The sequence below is a fragment of the Aotus nancymaae genome, unplaced genomic scaffold, assembly GCF_030222135.1.
Source record: "Aotus nancymaae isolate 86718 unplaced genomic scaffold, 86718_ANA_hifiasm-v0.15.2.pri h1tg000064l_1, whole genome shotgun sequence".
Classification (NCBI taxonomy): domain Eukaryota; kingdom Metazoa; phylum Chordata; class Mammalia; order Primates; family Aotidae; genus Aotus; species Aotus nancymaae.
In genome coordinates this window covers 22,397,922-22,416,998 of record NW_026988479.1, presented here as the reverse complement: position 1 = coordinate 22,416,998, position 19,077 = coordinate 22,397,922, and the positions used below count along the sequence as shown (strand labels likewise).

General features: G+C 42.2%; 1 protein-coding gene across 2 annotated transcripts in view; it reads left to right on the top strand.

Moving 5' to 3' along the window:
- The window catches only part of DPYSL3 (dihydropyrimidinase like 3), a 115,060-nt gene that overhangs the window by 52,147 nt on the left and 43,836 nt on the right, over positions 1-19,077 (top strand). The window contains exon 1 of one of the 2 annotated variants that reach the window (XM_021677458.2): positions 2,819-2,959. The exons of the other annotated variant lie outside the window; for it this stretch is intronic. Coding sequence (XP_021533133.2) covers positions 2,921-2,959 — 39 coding nt within the window. The 5' untranslated portion in view covers positions 2,819-2,920. Of the gene's footprint in view, positions 1-2,818; positions 2,960-19,077 lie in introns of those variants that run through there. 2 annotated transcript variants of the gene reach the window in all.

Genomic DNA, 19,077 nt, shown 5'->3' with positions numbered 1-19,077 from the left:
TTAGGGGTGGAAGTCTGGGGTATGGCAGGTGTGGTAGCCAAAATTCAGCTTCTTTGGGACTATAAATCAAGTCTCTCATTCTGTGTCTTTCTCTCCCTCTCTTTCATAGTTTCCTGAGATACCTAAAGCCAAGCACTGCTGTGTATCCAAGGAAAACCATTCAGAGTCATTCTACTGTGGAAAACATCCATACTGGTTCCATTCTTCTCTCTTTTGGCCAGACACAGAGGCATCCTGTATTGATGGCTGCCTTTCTTATAGCCAAGGAAGGCTTTTTCCTTCAAATTCATCTTAGAGGCTTTATTTTGGTTCAAGAAAGTGAAAGATAATTAAAGGGGATGAAACAGGGAAAGTAGTATTTGTTGTACATTTCTGATGATGGCAACAGCTTGAATCAATTTGCTGATTATTATGTGTTCCTGTGCCTGGCTGGTCACAGCAGTCGGATTCAGAAGAACACATTGCAATTGCCATTTAACATGGCCTCTTGCATGCAAACCTGACCTCAAAAAGCTTAACCGAGTCTTGTTATTTGAAACAACACACACACACACACACACACACACACACACAATCATCAAGTGATCAAAATTATGGTATAAATCTATTTAGTAAAGAGTGTTCTGGATTATAATGATGGTAACAGAGGAGATAACTCAGATGCAAGAAAGGCAAAGAAACCTATGAAATTTTTTTAAAAAAAGAAGCAGCAGTGTTTTTTTTTTGTTTGTTTTTTTTTTGGATTGTAAATGTCCCTTATGTATTTTTGCTTTTCTTGAGAAAAATTTGCAAGATCCTTTCCAGCAAGTTTGGGGCAGTAAAATCTATGGGAAAGATGCAGAGAGAGAGAGAGCTCTGCTGGTTTCCATAGTATGTAGTTAATTCTCTTTTTACTCTGTTCTAAATATAATCCTGCTCATTTGCATGCCAATCCCCAGAATGCTTTGTAATTTCACAACTCTTGGCTAGTGGTCTCAGCACTTATGCTTTAAGAACAAAGCAAAATGTTTAGGGCGTTCCTTTGGCCCACTCTTTTTTTCCCCCCTTGTGTTTTGCAAAGGAATATAGGGAGGTGACCTTTGCTTGCATTCATCCTCCTTTCCAGAGTATTACAGAAATAAAGTGGAGACTGCTGTGGACTTTTCTTGTGAAGACTGCATTCAGACCAATTAACCATAAATAACTAGAAGCTCTGATTAACTCACTTGAGAGGGAGTGTTTAAGGGGGGTTTTGCGTGTCCTTGGATTATGTGACCAGTCTGGTTTGTTTCAGGTTTATGGCAAGCCCAAGCTGTAGTATTCTGTGTCCTTTCTGTGGATGATGCCTCATATAGTTTCTTTATTGCAAGCACGTCTTCACTTTAATGACAAGATGTCTAGAATTGCCATCAGTAGGCTGCCTTATGGAAACGTGAATTCAAGATCTTCAACACAGATTTAATCATGCTTAGTGACATACAGGATTTCTATTTAATAGAACATTAAGACTGACAATTGGGGGGCGGTGGGAGACATCTTCAAGGGGTTTATAATTTTTTTTTTTTTTTTTTTTTGCATAGCAAGTGCTTTTTTCTTGTTCTTTAAATTGTATGTTTGGAATTATTTTTCGTGAGAGTTGAGCTCCCTTACTTCCAGCCACCACTCAGGCCCCACCCACAGTGGCCTCTCCAAATATGTCTCCCTTTGGCAGTTTGATTTTAGCAGGTATCTAAAGGACAATATATTCCTTCGCCGAAGGGCCGTGGTTTTGCTTCGAAAAACACATAAACCTTCGTCTGGCAGCCCTGCCTAAAGTAAACTCGGGATTGTGAGCAGCACACGTGGTTCACTACTGACGGGGAGCAATAGCAGTTCTACTCAAAATCCATGGCTGCACACCAGGAACGTGTCTGGGCTTCTGCCTTCCCACTCCACAGGTGTTTTCTACTTTTTACTCAATGGCAGCATTCATGTTCTTTCTTTGATTCTGAGAGTCAGGCAGTGGAGTTTCTTTACCAAGATATTACTTGAATATTTTTTAAATACAGGGAATGATGAGTCCACTGCCACCGTGCTCCTTGCAGCCTCCCAGAGCGAGTCATGGCTTTCCATTTTCTCATGTGTATGTTTCGGGTCTGGTGACCCCAGCAGGCCGGCCAGGCAGCAGAGTCAGACCAGTCCCCGGCGTCTGAAGGGGCTGCGCCGCTGTTTACCACCCGGCGAACCGCAGAGGCGGCGCCCAGCCCTCCTCTCGAACAAAGGCGCGGCGGCTGCATTCGGTCCGCGCGATGGCGGAGGAGATCGAGTGCCGGGAGGGAAGCCGGGAACCGTCTCCATTCTGAAACCAGGGCGGGGAAGGTGGGAGATCCGACGAGGAGCTGGCTGGGGGCGGCGGCGGCGCCCGGGGCTCGGCCACGCGGCCGGGAGGGCGTAGCTGCTGCTCCCACCCCCGGACCGCTGCCTGCGCGCCCGAAAAGCCCCTCGCGCCCCCTGGTGGCTCTGGAGCAGCCTGGCTCCGCCGTACTCGCGAATCAGAAAAAAAAAAAAAAGGAAGAAAAAGAAAAAGTGGGTGAGGCAGATGCAAAGAGGAAAATCAATAGGGATAAGAGAGAAGAGGGAGGAGTCGCAGATCAGCCATTCTTGTCTTATGGGGTCCCAGCTGGCACAGTAAAAGAAAAAAAAAAAACCCGGGCGTGAACGCGGGTGGAGGAGGGTGTGCGTGGGGGGGCGGGGGTGAAAGGGGGACCGGGGAGATTTACTATTGTCTCTGGCAGCCGCCGCGGGAGCCCGGGAGGGGGGCGGAGGCGGGCGGAGGCGGCGGCGCGGCCAGCGCACCATTCACTCCACCTGATCTCGGGGCGCTGTGCGCTGAGGAAGGCGCAGGCGAGCCTGAGCAGAAGAAGGAGGGAGGGAGGCAGCCGCTGCAGCCACTGTCGCCACCATGTCCTACCAAGGCAAGAAGAACATCCCGCGGATCACGGTGAGTCTGGGCGCCGCCGCTCTCTCCCTCCTCGCTCGCTCCCTGCCCGCTGTGCTGCGGGCGGGGGCGGCTCGGATCCCGCCGGCTTCCCTGGCCGAGTCCCCGGGGAGGGACGGAGACCCCGGGTCCGGGTGGCGGAGCGCGGCGGTCAGTCCAGCCGGCGCCACACAGACTGAGCGACCCTGGGGTTTGGGGAAAACAAAACAAAGAGGAAACCCAAACAGTGGCGCGGAGAACTTTGGATTATTTATCCTCCCTTCCCACCGCCGGTAGTTCCCCAGGAGCGCGGGGCTCCCGGCTTTCCCAGGACCCCTGCTCCGCCTGGGGTGTCGGTGTGTGCAGCCCCAGGTTGAGGTGTGCTTTTTGTTTAAGGATCCTTTTGGCCGGGCGGGGTCTGGAGAGATAACACCTTTCCCCAGGGGTATTTGGCAGCCCGACCGCGCCCCTCTCCCAGCTCCAGCCCCACGACTCTGACCCTTGCGGCGCGAGGTTGGCGGGGTGTCTGGACCACCTGTCCTCGCCGGATCCCCTTCTTGCCTGCATTCACTCCGACTCATGTTTCAATGTGTCATTCATGGGACCGGACAGCTAACGTGGCTGCAGTGGGAATGATCAACTTTGTGTGTGTATGCCTTCTATGCACTTTACATTTTTCATTTCATTTCTCCCTCACATCAAAGAAAAGGACGAGTTTTTAGAGCAGATTTTAGTTTGCTGTCGCGGGCGCACGCTGTGTGCATGCAGAGTTCAACCCATTGTGTGCAAGACCGAGACACCCCGACCGGTGGGTGTCAGATGCGCCGGGGTGCTCCTAGGGCGGGGTGGAGGGGGGACGTGCCATTATCAGGTACAGAAGCCGCATCTTCACTGGCGTCCAGCAAGGCTGGGATTGCATGGTGATGCCCCGCAACGATACTCCCAAATAGTAGACACATATGGCAGGCTGGGATGGGCATTTAAAAAAAATAGAAAAAATAAAAACTAACATTTTTTAGTTTAGCACGAAGCAATGCAGTTGCGCTTTGTCTATAGTGAATTGGATGGTGTGTGTGTGTGTGTGTGTAGTGGGGGAATGGGTGGCTACTCCATCTTTGCAAGCTGAACAAAGGAAGTAATCAGCTGGCCCTTGGGAGGCTCTGCAGCCGCCTTAGGGCAGAGCTTTACCTGCCACAGTAGCTGATTTGCAGGGTCCGCCAGGTTTTGTTGTGGGCATGGGTCTGTTTGCACTTGTTCCCTTAGGCTTTGGAACGTCCTGTGCGTTTGCGATTGAGATGCAGGACCTTCCTGTCTGCAGGCAGGAAGAAGCCTCTCTTGCCCCTAGTACACTTTATTGTCAATTGGTTTATTTCTTTTGCCGCATCATACCTTTTTCATGCAACTGAGCTTCACTTCACACAAATGCACCCCACCCTTACCAGCTTCTCAGCTCGTGCTAAGGAAGAAACACTCCCCAGGGAGAAGAGTTGAGGCCGGCAGGGATCCTTTTACCTGGTAGAGGCTTTGGGTTTTAACCGATGCTCCTTTACCACTACCTGATATCATTCACTTTCCATTATTGAAGAAACACTGTGGGTCTTTTACAATGCACAGTGTTTTCTAGTGCCGACTGTCTTGTCTTTCCAAAGAGCTGTGGAAATTATTATCAAAATAATAATAATAATAATAAAAAAAGAAAGAGAAAAAGCTGATTGGAGCAAAAGCTCAATTTTTACTTATTTCCTTAACTTAGGAGATTGAGCCACAGCTCTCATGCTGTTCCATGCTGGAGGGATGCTGCATGTATCTGCCACTTGCTTTATATCCAGTATGTATTTGCTAGTTTTCCTGTTTGGGATAGGCAGAGAACCGATATTTTTTTTCCTCCTAGACTGCAGTGGTTCTTCTGGACTCATCCTGTGAAATGACATTGAGAACCACACCCATTCGTCTAGGTATCATTTAAGGAAAGATAAAGAAATTCAGCCTTGATAACTTGCCTTAGGAGCTCCAGTAAATGTGATTGTGCCCTAATCCCAGGGCCAGGTTTGCAGTGCATTCCCTTTTGTTTCTGTTTGAATGATCTTCCCTGGGGTACATCCTTCATTTTCAGTGCGGCTTCCATCCTTTCTCTCTGTGTATGGGGCGTGGTGCTGCATAGCAGCCTCTGCCTTGAAGCTGGGGCTGTATCTCCTGCAGCTGTAACAGGAGTAGACAGTGTTCGTGAATTTCTTCAAACCGGGCTGCCTTGCATTCATTGTTAAAACCAAGGGGATGAAAAGGAAGGGCATAGCAGGAGGCGGATGTTGGTCTTTGGGGATAAGGAATCCATTTGTAAATTTTCTCATGCTTTGTGTTTGCATTTCCATGAACAAGGAATCTATTTTATAATAAAATTTTTATGTATGTTTGCATGTCTATAAGAAGATTATAGTTGTCTGTATACTATGAAGGTTGAGGTAACTTTTCTAGATATAGTTATAAATATAAAAATGTAGACATAGATATTCATGTGCAGAAAGTATGATTAAAGATCTAAATATAACATATACCCCCTACCATCAATTCTAGTACATTTAAAAAATGGTCGTATTATGGAATTTGAATTGAATTTTCGCCCTCTCTATTCCTTTCTGTGAAGGCAGCCCCACCCAGTAGCTGAGGTGTCACTACAATCTGAGGACTGATGGGGGCAGTCTTTCTTGGCCTGGTACCCTTTGCCTTCCTAGGAACTACTTTCTATCACTGTTTTGGGTCCGAAATAGGGTTGGTTGTTTTTGTTTTGTTTTGTTTTTTCCTCCTTCCACCTATTTTTGTTGCCCTCATGAGATTAAGGCATTCTTACTCCTTGTTTTATTGGTTTCCTGTTGGGGGGGTGCTGGAAATGAGGGGGAGATTTCTGTGTCCCTGTTGGAGTTGGCTCCACCTTTCTCCAGGAGTAGCTTACCCTTCAGATCTTCATTGTCCCTTCTCAGGTCGGCTCTGTGGATTATCTGTTCTACCTCAGCACGAGCCTTGTTTCTACTTATCAGAGACTGGCAGTTTTGGGGATTCAACAGATCACAGCAAGGGACCTTGTATCTTCACTGTCTAGCACTGAACCTGGTCTACAGATACATAATGATTGTCACTTAAATGGATGAATTAATTAAAAATTGTTCCTAATAATAATAGCCCCTACCTGTTGAGTGTTTATTTTGTGTCAGGTATTATGTTTTATGCCTTACATGCCTTGTTTCATTTAATCATTGACTCAATCAATACTGTCTGACAGAGACTATAGTTATTCCTATTTTATAAGTTAAAAAAATCTTAGAAAATAAAAAATAATTTTCCCAGGGTCAGAGAGTCAGTAAGTACTAGAGGCAGGACTTAAACGTACACACCTGACTGAAATGAAAATGCAAGTCCCTCACCGTCACACACTCTTTGGTGTGCCTGCCTCTGCCATCGCTGTGACTTGACCGTCTCCACTGCTGGGAGGCATATTTTTCGTGTCACTGTCAACAAATCCCATAACATGGTCTTTCTGACCTTTTATTTTAAGTACATATAAGAACACATTTTTGAAATAGTAGTCACCACCAATGCTACAGGTAGGAATTTTTGATAAGTTACAGTTATTGTTTTCCTCTGACATATGTTACAACTTGAAGCTGACCACAAGACTGGGTCAGGCCCTGATACTTAGGCATTCAGTTTCCAGTGTTTTGTATGTATTTTCGTATTAGAACTTCCACAGATAATCATTTCCCAGTTAAGAAAGGACATTGAAATATAGGTAGGCGAAGTTATTTAGAGCTGCCTGGTTAGAATTAAGCTGAGGCTGCCGTGGTGCAGCAGCTGCCTCCTGGAGGCCGTGCAGCTGAGATGTTGAAAGTTGTGAAAACAGCTCCAGAATTCTTTCTAGGAGACAAATTACAGAGAACTGTTTTTGTTTTTTTTTTTTTGCAACTACTAATTGGATTTCAGTAAACATTGTCTTGCAGATAATGCATTTCTGTTGCATTGGAAGTTTGGCTGTGTGTGTGATATTTGGGAATTGCTGGAAGATATATCCCCGGTTAGGAATACAACTTAACAAAGTTCAGTCTAGGGTGTGTATTCAGAGCTCTGGGATCTCCCTTGAAAGGGTGTAATTGTGAGTATAGTAGGTGCCACTGGAATTTATTTTCTTTTTTGGAGAAGTGAAGAGACCTTATGAACTGGAGTAACTCCTAGATCTCTTTGGCAGTTGATCTGGGGGCCTAGAACTAGACTAGAACTGGAGGAAGGGACAAGTGCAGTCCCACCTTTGGATCTACGCGTTCCTCGTGCTTCGATGGGTGTCATTTAAGAAGGGGAGGAAAATATTAGGAGATGGAGAACTAGAGTTGAGGAAACCAAAAGAGGAGGAGTCATGAAAAACCAGCTCTCTCTGTGTTAGAAGGCACCTTGAAAGGGAAATTCCAGAGTGAAAAAACAGAAGAAAAATAGCAAGCACTTAGGAATGGAAAGCAGCTTAGATATCTGATCACTGAAGTCTCAGCCTAGGCCCTGCCTGAAGTGTTCATTTGTTACTTTAAATTTTGAGCAGGTATGTGCTGATTCTTAGCCAGGTTATTCCTTTTCCTCAAATACTAGGAGAAGGCCTCAGGTATATAAAGAGCCCTGAATATTAGTAGCTGTGACCAAGCCAGCTGGGCACTGGGAGGAATTCTGAAGAAAGAGATTTCCTGAGAGAATTCAAATCTGTGTGGCAAAACACTCAGTTTATAAATAAAAAGACTTCCTGCTTATCACACTGAGCTACTGAGAGGCTCAAACAGTGGCCATGAAAGTGGTCCATGAACTCTGAATGTGTTCAAGAGAGCAGATGCTGATTTATATTTATAAAATCTCAAATACTTTGAAATGTGGAAATTAATAAAGGAAGACTTGACAATGATCAGGTTTAGAAAGAGACTACTTAGGAAATGTTTTTTTAAAGTGAGAATTTTCCAAAACAAAAATAAACACAGTGTTATATAAAACCTTTTTTTTGTGGGGGGAGTTAGTTACATTACAGTGTTCCCAAGAATTGTGCTTGTCATCTCTGATAGTCCGATACAGGCCATTAGACTGCCTTTGAACTTTTGATACAGAGACTCTCCCTTAACCTGAATAGAGGCTATTCCTCTAAATTATTGAACTCTGTACATCTTTTCGTCCTAATCAGCTTCGAGCCTGGAGTGACACACATTTTGAAGATCCTTTCAGTAGTTTCTTCATAACTTGTTTTTCAGTGACTTGTCTGCTCTTTTTTCTTCAGTTGGAAAAAAATAAAACTAAATTATAGGGCCATTTTTGTTTGCTTATTACATTTGAAAAACTGCAAAATGTTTACAACGTAGGAAGTCTCTAGGATTTAAATGTCTGTCTTTGATGAAATCAGTGCTTCTAATCAGAAGGAGACAGGAAATTTGAATATGTCATTACCTCTTGTGATGGATGTTAACTGGAGAGGTGAACTGCTCCCTGGTTACTCCCTCAGATCAATGCTCAACTTTGCCTTTTCTCCCACTTTCTCTAGGCAAATGAGAAACAAATAAGAAAGACCTTGGAAAACCCAGAGAAATAGGCTCCTTTATGTTCAGACTCCTTTTGCTGTGAATCCCCTCTTTCATCAACATTTGTCTATTTCAATATATGAAACAAGTATCCTCCTACCCCTCAAAAAAAGCCAAAGCTAGATTGGTGGAATAGAATGAGCCCCTCAACTTGGCCTTGTCTTTTGGTTCCAGTCCTTACATGAAGCCCAATATAAAAACTAGTTTTCCTGGGGAGCTTTCTTCTGTTAATTAGATTGTAGGGAACTCAGTGGCTAGAAATACAGGACTAAGCATGGTGCAGCTATTATTATTAACTGTCTTACTAAAAGCTACATGGATTATCTCATTTAACTGACAGCAACTCTTATAGCTACAGTTATTAACCATCATTTTGCATTCTGGAGAGAGGATCAGAGAAACTAAGTAATTTGACTAATGTCACATAGCTGAAAAAGCAAGACTCAGGGATTGATCCCTGCAGAGGTGAATTAGTTTCATAGGCAAGAAAGCAGTAGTTCTATAGGCACAGGTGAGTACCTTCTCCTGCCATTATTTCCAGCTGTCCACACCTGTTAGCTCCTAAATGTGGGTCGCTGTTCACAGGATGGAGGGATTGGGGATGGTCCGGCCAACCCTATCACATTACTGTTGGAACAACAAGTGAGTTGTGTGTCCTCTTGACAGTGGTTCATATATCGCTTCTGCCAGCTGTCTGAGTGAGTTAGCCTCTGGCTTTTGCCCAGGAGCATGTATGAGTACGGGGTGGAAAAGCAGATGCAATTTTTCTGCCTTGCTTCAGAGCAGATCTGGGTCTAAGGACCTTTTTCACTCTCTATCTCTGTCTTCTTCCCAGACATAGCCAGGGTCTCTGTTTCCCTTCAGTCATGCGGAGAAACATTTATAGGAGACACCCAGCACTTTAAGCTAGATGGGGAAGCTCCACGGTAGAATGGTGCGGGAACCTATTTGGAACATCTGGAATTCAAAGACAACATTTCTCACGTCCTAATTAATATTTTTTTCCTCTGGAAGTGCTTGACAATGAAATTTTAAGGGTAAAATGAGATTTTATTTTTTAAGAGAGGAGTTCCTTGGGCTAGTAGAGCAAATGAGCCCTCTTGTTTTTAGATATGGAATAAGGAAGTGAACCCTGGAGGGAGTATCAACACACTGTGGTTTAGGCCTGCCCTTGCCTCTAATTTACTTGTCACTTTGGGCAAACCCTTATTATCCCTCTCAGATTCTGCATCAGTAAAATGAGGGTATTGAACCAGATGATCCTTGAGGTCCCTGCCAGTGCAAATGACCCTGTGAGCCAGCCCCTCCTCACTTTGTTCCAAATTCACAGAGAGGAGTTCTAAGCCCTTCCTGTGAGGGAAAAGAGAGTAGGGAGAAAGTGGATGAGAGCAGCCATTGTTGGCTGAAACTCAGAGGGACCAGCCAACATCTGTGTTGGATATAAGGGGCTTTGGTTGCTTTTTACGCTTAAAATCCCAGCCTTTTTTTCATTCAGGGAGTAGACTTATTTAGATTTTGTGCAGAGGAGAAATGGAATAATAGTGACTGATAATAGATCCTCTGCCTAGCAGAGCATTAGTATTAATTCAGATGAGCATTATTAAAGTGATATCATGATTCATTTGCTGTCACATACAGTCTTTCTTTAGGATAAGGCTACTATTGATAAGGGCATGAACGCGACAATTGCCCAAAATCTAGATGGACTGAACGAACAAGCAAACAAATCAAAAACAACTGAGTCTGTATATGCTCACCAAGCTCTTTTTTTCAGCTGCTCTTGCTAATATTTTAAATATGATGGCTGCCATTCAATGGAAATAATCTACTCACAAAGGCCCAATCATGCCATGTACATGCCATGAGGAAAGGGATGGTTTTTGTTTTGTTACCACTGAATCTCCAGCACTTAGTCTTTGGTCGTTGCGTATTAGGCCCTCTGTATTTGCTGAATGAATGGATGTATTTAACACTTACCTGCAGGAATGATTTCAAGAGGGAAGGTCACCTGAAAGTATACCAATTTGTTCTTGTACATAATCTTCCCTTTTATTGACAACTTTCTAGAATATTAACTTCTAAATAAGGCCAGACTCTAAGGAACTAGCATAAGATCACTGGGCCAAGAGAAACATGACAGCTCTTTAGCAGAACAAGCAAGTCATTGTAATCCAGGTCCTGACCTGGGCACATGTGCCAGAAAGTCAATCCATCATTTGGACTTTTTTCTTGTCTGGCCTCCATTCCTCTCTTTCTTCCAGATTCTGCATCTGGGCTCATTCTGAACTTGTTTCAGGGACCTACCTGGGTACTTATTGCCCACAAACAAAGACATCATTTCTCTTACTGCAAATAATTTAAAAGAATTAATACAGATCTTTATGTCCTCTTTCAAATAGAGGGAATTGTCACCATGACTCTTTGAACCAGGATACAACATAGATCTTAATTGAGATCTCTTTCTGCCTTTGCACATAAACTAAAAAGTTATTAGAGTTATTAGTAGCAACTAGATAGGCCAATCTGCATTTGTAAAGGAAACTGGGTGTTTTGGAAGTATTTGTTAAGGAGCAGCTCATAGTTCTTTTTGTTTCCCTATTAGGGCTGGACATTTACATGGAATGGTTCTGTTTCTGTGTGTTCTCTCAAAAGATTTTTAGTCTCTTATCCCGCTGCACCTGTCAGCTATCTCTGAGCTGTAATTGGAGCTATTCTTGTTACTAGCTTTTATTCTAAACATCATTCTTTGGTTTGAGGGGTAGGACAAGTTAACACAGATTTTACCAAGTTTCTCTCTCGGTGCAAACCAGAGTTCATGGTTTCAGTATGTCTATGTGTAGTGGCAATCACTAGAATCTTTTATTATTTTATTTTATTTTATTTTTGAGACAGAGTTTCGCTCTTGTTGCCCAGGCTGGAGTGCAGTGGTGTGATCTTGGCTCACTGCAACCTCCGCCTTCTGGATTCAAGCAATTCTCCTGCCTCAGCCTCCCGAGTAGCTGGGATAGTGTGATCCACTATCACACCCGGTTAATTTTGTATTTCTAGTAGAGATGGGGTTTCTCCGTGTTGCAAAGGGAGCATCTATAAGGTAAGAAAAAATGGGAGAATCGAAGTATATTCATGGAACCAAAAACCTTTGATTAGAAAGTATTTGAAGAACTATTTGTATAAGACTGTCATATATAATATAATCAAGTATGATAAAAGCATTTTGCTATTTTTTTATTGCATAAAAGATATTTATTGACCATAAGCTTGGGAAAAGTTATTTTAATAACAATAAGAATTCACGTTTATTGTACCCTGTGTAAAGTGCTTTTTATTATCTTACTTAATTCTCAAAACAACTCAATTAGTAGGTAGACGTTTAAGTAGGTTTTTCTTTCCATTTTATTGATGAGGAAATTTAGAGAGAGAAAATAATTTGCCTAATATCGGACGAGGCTTAAACGTTGGAGCCAAAATTCAAACTAAGGTTTATGTGACTTACACCCCCATTCTTAACTGCATCCTATGGTGCTACCTTAAATTCTCCCTCCTTTTATCTTCTCCCACCTCTGGAGTCACAAGACATTGGTTCCAACTGGAGTTCACTTACTTCAAGTCCAGCAGTAAGTTGTTCTCTGCACCTGTTTCCTAAAAGTTATGAGTGGTGCAGGTTATGGGCAGTGTGGAGAAGAGTTGGTGCCCCTCCTCCACAAAGGCGGTGGACTCCTTAGCACCGTTTGGCTTCAGGAAGCCCTTTAGCCTTCCTATTACGAGCAGTCTTTCCCTAGCATGTCCAAAGCTGCTCCACACTGCTGTACTTACACAAACAACTTGCCAGGGAGGTTCCCACCACTTTCAGCATCTTTGCATTGAATTAGCAAAACTACCAATTAGGGGTTCTTCCTAGAGTGAATTTAAATGCCATCTTCTCATTTCATGCCCTACGCTGCATGCTCCATTCTCTTAAATAAGTCTTAAGCAAGATTCTTCTAAGGTTTGACTTACTATGGCTCTGTAAAATTCATACTTTGAGTCTCCATGGAGATTATTCTTTTCTTTATTTCTTCTAGAAAAAAAAACAAACGGGATACATGTGTAGAACGTGCAGGTTTGTTACATACGTATACATGTGCCATGGTGGTTTGCTGCATCTATTGACCCATCCTGTAAACTCCCTTTCCTCACCCGCTCCCCCAACAGGCCCTGGTGTGTGTCTTTCCCCTCTCTGTGTCCACGTGTTCTCAATGTGCAGCTCCCACTTATGAATGAGAACAAGGACATGATCTCATTCCTTTTCATGGCTGCATAGTATTCAATGGTGTATATGTACCACATTTTCTTTATCCAGTCTATCATTGATGGGCATTTGGGTTGGTTCCATGTCTTTGCTATTGTAAATGGTGCTGCATATCTGTGCATGTATCTTTATAGTAGGATGATTTATATTCCTTTGGGTATAGACCCAGTAATGGGATTGCTGGCTCAAGATTTTTTTTTTTTTAAGTCTAATGCCCCATCTTATGAGTAAGAAAACCAAGACCAAGTGGTACTCACTTAATTAGCATTTTTGCTACTATCTGTTTTACTGTGGGGCACAAAGATTTTAAAATTAGCTAAGGGCTTTTTTACCAAAAACACAAACAATAAGGACAATAAAAATAAGCTACACTGAAATTACTCAGAACCAATGTAAACTTTCAATATACACATCTAGACTCTTTTTTGACTATATGTGTCATTTATTAAAATGGTTCCACATATTGTTTATGCTGTTTTATGTCTTTTCATTGCACAATAACTTAATTTTTAATAGCTATATGTTATTACATTCCTTGGAAAATCTAGTTAAATAAATCTCATTTTGTTTGCATTGTTTTTGATTTTTTCCAAAAATCTTTACAAACAACAAAATGAAATGACAGATTCATTGTCAGTTGAAGTTTTTTAATTGAATCCAAACTAAAAGCTACCCTAGGATGAGAGGTTGAGTAACCTGCTGAAGTACCTCAGCTCACGAGTATCAGACTACAGATTGATATCCCAATGTCCTTACTCTTTGCCTTATATTCTTGTCACCACTCATTCCTTCATTAGTTGTGCCATTTTCCATGGAAAGCTCTGCTTTGTCTTGTTCCCTTAGGTCTCGAATGAGCACATTGTTTTTTCTCACCACCACCTTTGCCTTCCTCCCTGTCTTGTTGAGGCTGTTGACATTTGTAGCGGTACACCGTGTCTTGGGACCTGAAGCTACACAGCTGGAGAGGAAACATGGCCAGTTCTTCCCCATTCCTTACTCGCTCAACCTATAAGCTTGGAAACTGGTTTTAATTTTACATTTTCTGTGTGTATGTGTGTTTGTTTTTAAAACTTTTTTCCACTTAATTCTTTCAAGGAGACATTTATTTTAAATCTTGCACTTTTTCCCTCAAAGCGAATCTATGCCCCAAATTTTGATGAGATTACTTTGTTTGGTGATATTGATAAATTCATGGTGGGGTTTTTGGTTTATCCAACTAAATTGGTTTAAATTACGGCCTTACAAGCAGAAAGGACTTTAAACAACTTAGAAGGTTTTAAGGCAATTGAACATAATCTTCTACTTCTAGGGACTTCATCCTGGGTTTATTCCACAAAGAAGGTATGTTTTGTTTTTCTTTTTATTTCATTTACTTCATTGCATGCTCTATCTCAGAACCCTTTTCGTTATGAGAAATCATGGGAAAAACTTAGCTTTGCTTGGCTAAGGAAGGAAGAGAAATAAGGGACCTGTTATTCCGACCCCTTCATTTGAATGATTGAGAAAATGTGGGTCAAAAGTGGAAAATAATTTGCCAAGGTCATACAGTAAAATAGGTTTATAAAAATATGGGGCATAGGACTCATTTTTCCTTGCTCTAGTTTAGTGCTTTTCTCATAACTTTTGTTGAGGGAGGCAGAGGGTGAGGAGGAGAGTGGATTATGTCCCCTACTCGCTAATTGAAGTCTTAACCCTCAGTACCTTAGAATGTGACTGTATTGGAGACAGGATCTTCAGAGAGGTAACTAAGTTAAATGAGGTCATTAGGATGGGCTCTAATCCATTCTGACTGGGGAGTTTTATAAGAAGAACAGATTAGGATACACACACACAGAGGGAAGAGCATGTGAGGACACAAGGATTAGGGGAGTTTGAGGAGAGGCCTCAGAAGAAACCAAGTCTGCTGACACCCTGATCTCAGACTCCTAATATTCATAACTTTGGGAAAATCAGTCTCTGTTGTTAAAACCATCAGTCTGCGGTACTTCGTTATGGCAGCCCTAGCAGAGTCATAAAGGGAGAAAGTAAAGACAAAGAATGGAAAAGTTAAAAATTTCGAACTTGAGAAGTTCTCAGAGAGCAGAAAAGGGAGCCTCAAATAAAATTTATAACAAATTGTACCGAGCTGGAGCCCATACTAACTGATTTTCAATTATAATTTTATACATGGCATTTCATTCAATTCTCGTACAATGCCTAGATTATAGTTATTATTAACCCACTTTACAGATGAGGAAATTGAGGCTCAGAATGTTAATTTATCTCAGGTTATATCATTATTAGCTAACTGGCAGAACTAAGTCCAAATCCACCTTCTGGTCTGCCCTGAAAACCCTCACTTACTGTACTGTTCTATCTCCTGTTAAGAAGGTTAATGTAAGCTGCTTAGAAAACATTACTTATCAAGTTATTTAATGTGAGGAGAAATAAAAAAACATGTACGCCAAAGTCTCAGTGACCTGGAATCCATGTAATTGATTAGACGGGAACTATTTGGCCCCTGATTTTAAGATAAAAACAGAGATCAGGGAAATTTAAAAAGATGGTGTATTTAGATTTCAGTACAGTCTTCCCAGTGGCTTCCATTTTTCATCACTGTCATCACGCTCACTCAAGTCTCTGTCATCCTACTCCAAGAACTCCCTAACTTCTCTGTGGTTCCACTTTGCCTACCCCTAAATTCATTCCCCATTCATGATAACCAGGTGATCTTTTAAAACTGTAAATCAAACCAAGTCACTCCCCTGCTCAAATATCTCCTATTGCACTTCAACTAAAAACCCAGACCACGGCTCTTGAGGTCCCATGTTGGGTGACCCTGCCTGCTACTTTTCTGATCTCCAGTCCTGCCACTGCCTGTCAGTGACTCAGCATCAGCCGTCCTCCCATTATGACACGTTCGTGTCCAGCTCAAAGCTTCTGTACTTGCTGTTTTTTGTTTTTGTGGTTCTTTTTTTTCCCCTAGGACTTGGATTATTCACATCAGTTCAGGAGACAGCTCCTTAGACATGCCTTTTTGAAAATATAATAAAATGTCCCAGACTCTCTTCCCAGCCTCTACCATCCCCTTATCCTTTTTCTAAATTTCACTTATCACTGTTGAAATTATGCTACTTATTTATTAACTTACTTATTCTTTGCCTTTTCAACCACTGCAGTGCCTTATTTTACTTTGTTCATTATTGTATCAATAGGACTATGAGCAGGAGGCATTTACAAATACTAGATGAAGGAATTTAGACGAATGTTCTTTCCCTGGGTTAAGTGGTTTGGAGAGAACAGGTGTCAAGGAAACAGGGATATCAAGAGGCTGTTAGTCTATCTGGTCCATGATCCTAGGGACTCTGTGTCATACCCCACAGTATCACCAAAGCCTAGCTCAGTCTACCCCTGAATGAATGGAATGATAAATGAAAGATAAGACTTGGGGCAACAGGGGAAGAGTGAAAACTGTTTGTGTCTGAGATGACTGGCAAAGCTGGTAACTTGTTTGCTATTTTTTGGACAAAATTTAATACATGTTACAACATACGTCTTGCTTTGATAGGCATAAAACGTATAACTGCAAACTTCAGTCTGAAACATTTCTGAGCAGACATACATCATAAAAGAGCAGACTATTCCAGAACTGTTCCCCTGTTGTTAGGCTCAGAATGTTAAGTAGTGATCATGAGAAGAGAAGTGGGCAGCTTTATGGCTTTGCAGGTAAGGGATGAAGTCTTGCAAGTTTTAAACACAGAGAATGTATTCCCATAATGTTAGCATGGTCTTCGCCAATAGTAAGAAGTCTTGAATACATTCCAGGAGGTGCCCCTTATGAGTAAAGCCTTAGATCTTTATTGAAGGTGAAGAAACCTTTTGTTCTAGGATTAACTACCCACTTGTCTCTGATTTTCGAGTTCTGATAATTTTTAAGTGGTGCCTCATTTGTATTTGGTTCAAGTGTTTGTTTCATGCAAGGTCTGCCTAACCTCTTGAGGTCCTTGTTTTCAGAGCATCTTCAGTTTTATCTATCAATACAACTTGAGGAAGTTCAGGGCCAAAGAATCAAAAATAGCCTCTGCTTCAATAACCACCTCTCTATCCAATGAAAACAGAACTGTGGATGTATAGGTTTTTAGACAGACAGAAGGAAGCCTGTAACCCAGAAAATCAGTCATCATGATTGTCTGCTTTGTCAAGAAAGAACCAGAAAAAAAGAGCAAACTCTTCCCTTTCTTTTCTTACCCATATTATTTTCTAGGAAGTATGTTTTTGTTCTTGTAGAAAGGTAGTTAAGATACATGGTATGAATCAAACCAAACTAAAAAGAAATGAAAGTCAAGTTACTTTTCAGGGATAAAGGAGAGGAGAGGTATGCACCAGGTGGAAGGCTTTGACCTGAGAAGATTTAGGGAGGTTCTAGCTTTTAAAGGGACTCCCATTTATTGAGTACCTACTATGCACGAGAATCTGGGCTTAATCCTCACAGCATTCCTTTGAAAAAGATATCGTTTTCCTTGTTTTACAGTCAGGACTCCAAAGTCCTTCCCTTTTCCGCCATTCCATCAGGCTAATTGGCACTGATTTACCACTTGGGTTTTTGGGCTGCTTTAATGATGAGGACCCTCTTTGCTCTCCTATATGACAGAACTAATCTTTGAGGTCTGGACTGCAAGGCAGAGCACACTGGAAGACATCTGTGGTCTTTGAGACAATTCCTTCCTTCCACACTTTCTACAGGGCCCTTTCTGTGGCCACCTAATGTGACTGGAGCACCGCAGCTAAGTGTTCTGTTAGGCTCGCCCACCACGGGACAGTTTTAGGAAGTTGCATAAGCCAGTGGTTGTGTGCTTATGACCACAATCCCCAAGAAGCCCCCACCAGCTTTAAAAGTACAATGTCAGATTTGAAGAAGAATCCCTGTGGCCTCCACAAATAGATGGGGAGCTATTGCCTGTCATTTGAAGGTGCTTCTCACACATTCCAAGGCCTGAGCCCGCATTCCTCCTCTGGGAATTGCATTTTGGCAGGCTTTCAGATTTAATGAAAAGGTTTCTTGTTTCTGAGGAGCAATAGGGTGGGAATTCATTCGACTTCTCTGTCATTGTAAAGGCGCTGTCAAAGCCAGTTGTCAGTCAGAAAAGATGAAAGGGGAGAGCTGCTTCTTAAGAGGGAGCTGGGTACCATTAATGGCACAGCAACTTGGAAAGGCGAAGGGAGTCACAGAACTTTGACCAGAGTCCATAGCTCCCACTCCATTCTAGGGATCTTTCCACTATTCTTTGCTGCCTTTCAATTGGCACAGCCATTTTCAGTGTGGCATTAACTCAAGTCCATCCACTAACACCTGACCATTCTCCTAAATTCCAGGCCACCATTTTCAGTGACCTGCTGCATGACTCAGTAGTTGACTAGTACATCAAAATTATTCTTAGTCTTGCACTTCAATTTTGTTAGCCTTTTTTCTGTTCCCTCTGTCTGTTAATGGGTCCTCCCTAGACATGCTGCTTTGAAACTTCAGTCTGGTTTGGCACGTCTGCATCTGCGTCACTTTCTCTTCCTCTTCAGTTACTTACTTCATTGACACTTTCTTCTGCAGTATGCCATTGCATTTTCCAATGCATATTCTTCCTGTCACACTGGACCACAGCAATTACCACGTTCTTTCATCTTTAATAATTTTCTTTATTAAGTTTCTTTTAAAAGTTATAAAGTACATTATGCATATGCAACTAGAGAAATAATGTAAATAGAGGAGAGAGAAGAAAAAGTTTAAAAGGACCCCTACCACCTCTCTCTGCATCCTTCTACAATATCCAGTGTTAACAATATGATGTGCATCCTTCCAGAACTTTCTTCCAGATCAGCGCACACAAAAATATAATAAACATATTTACATACAGTGTTTTTTGTTTGCTTTGGCAAGAACTGGATCATATTTTGCACATTGCTCTACAGCTTACTTATTTTAGATATTTCTTCAGTTCATGATACAGATTTAAAGGTGGGCATAATAATCGTAATCCATAGTATGGCAATATCATAGTTTATTAAATCATGTCCCATTGTTGGCTATTCAGGGCCTGGGTTGGCTGTTTCCTGCTTGCATCCCCAGATACCCTCTTCACCTTTGTCTGCCACGCTCCATGTCCCAGGCCTGCATGGTGTACATTAGTCTGTTTCTTTGCCCTTGGGCTTCTGGTTACATTTAGCTCTTAGAGCACCAATAGGAGATTAGAGAGGAGTGAACAATGAAGTCAAGGTATTTTTCCCTGCTTCCTTCC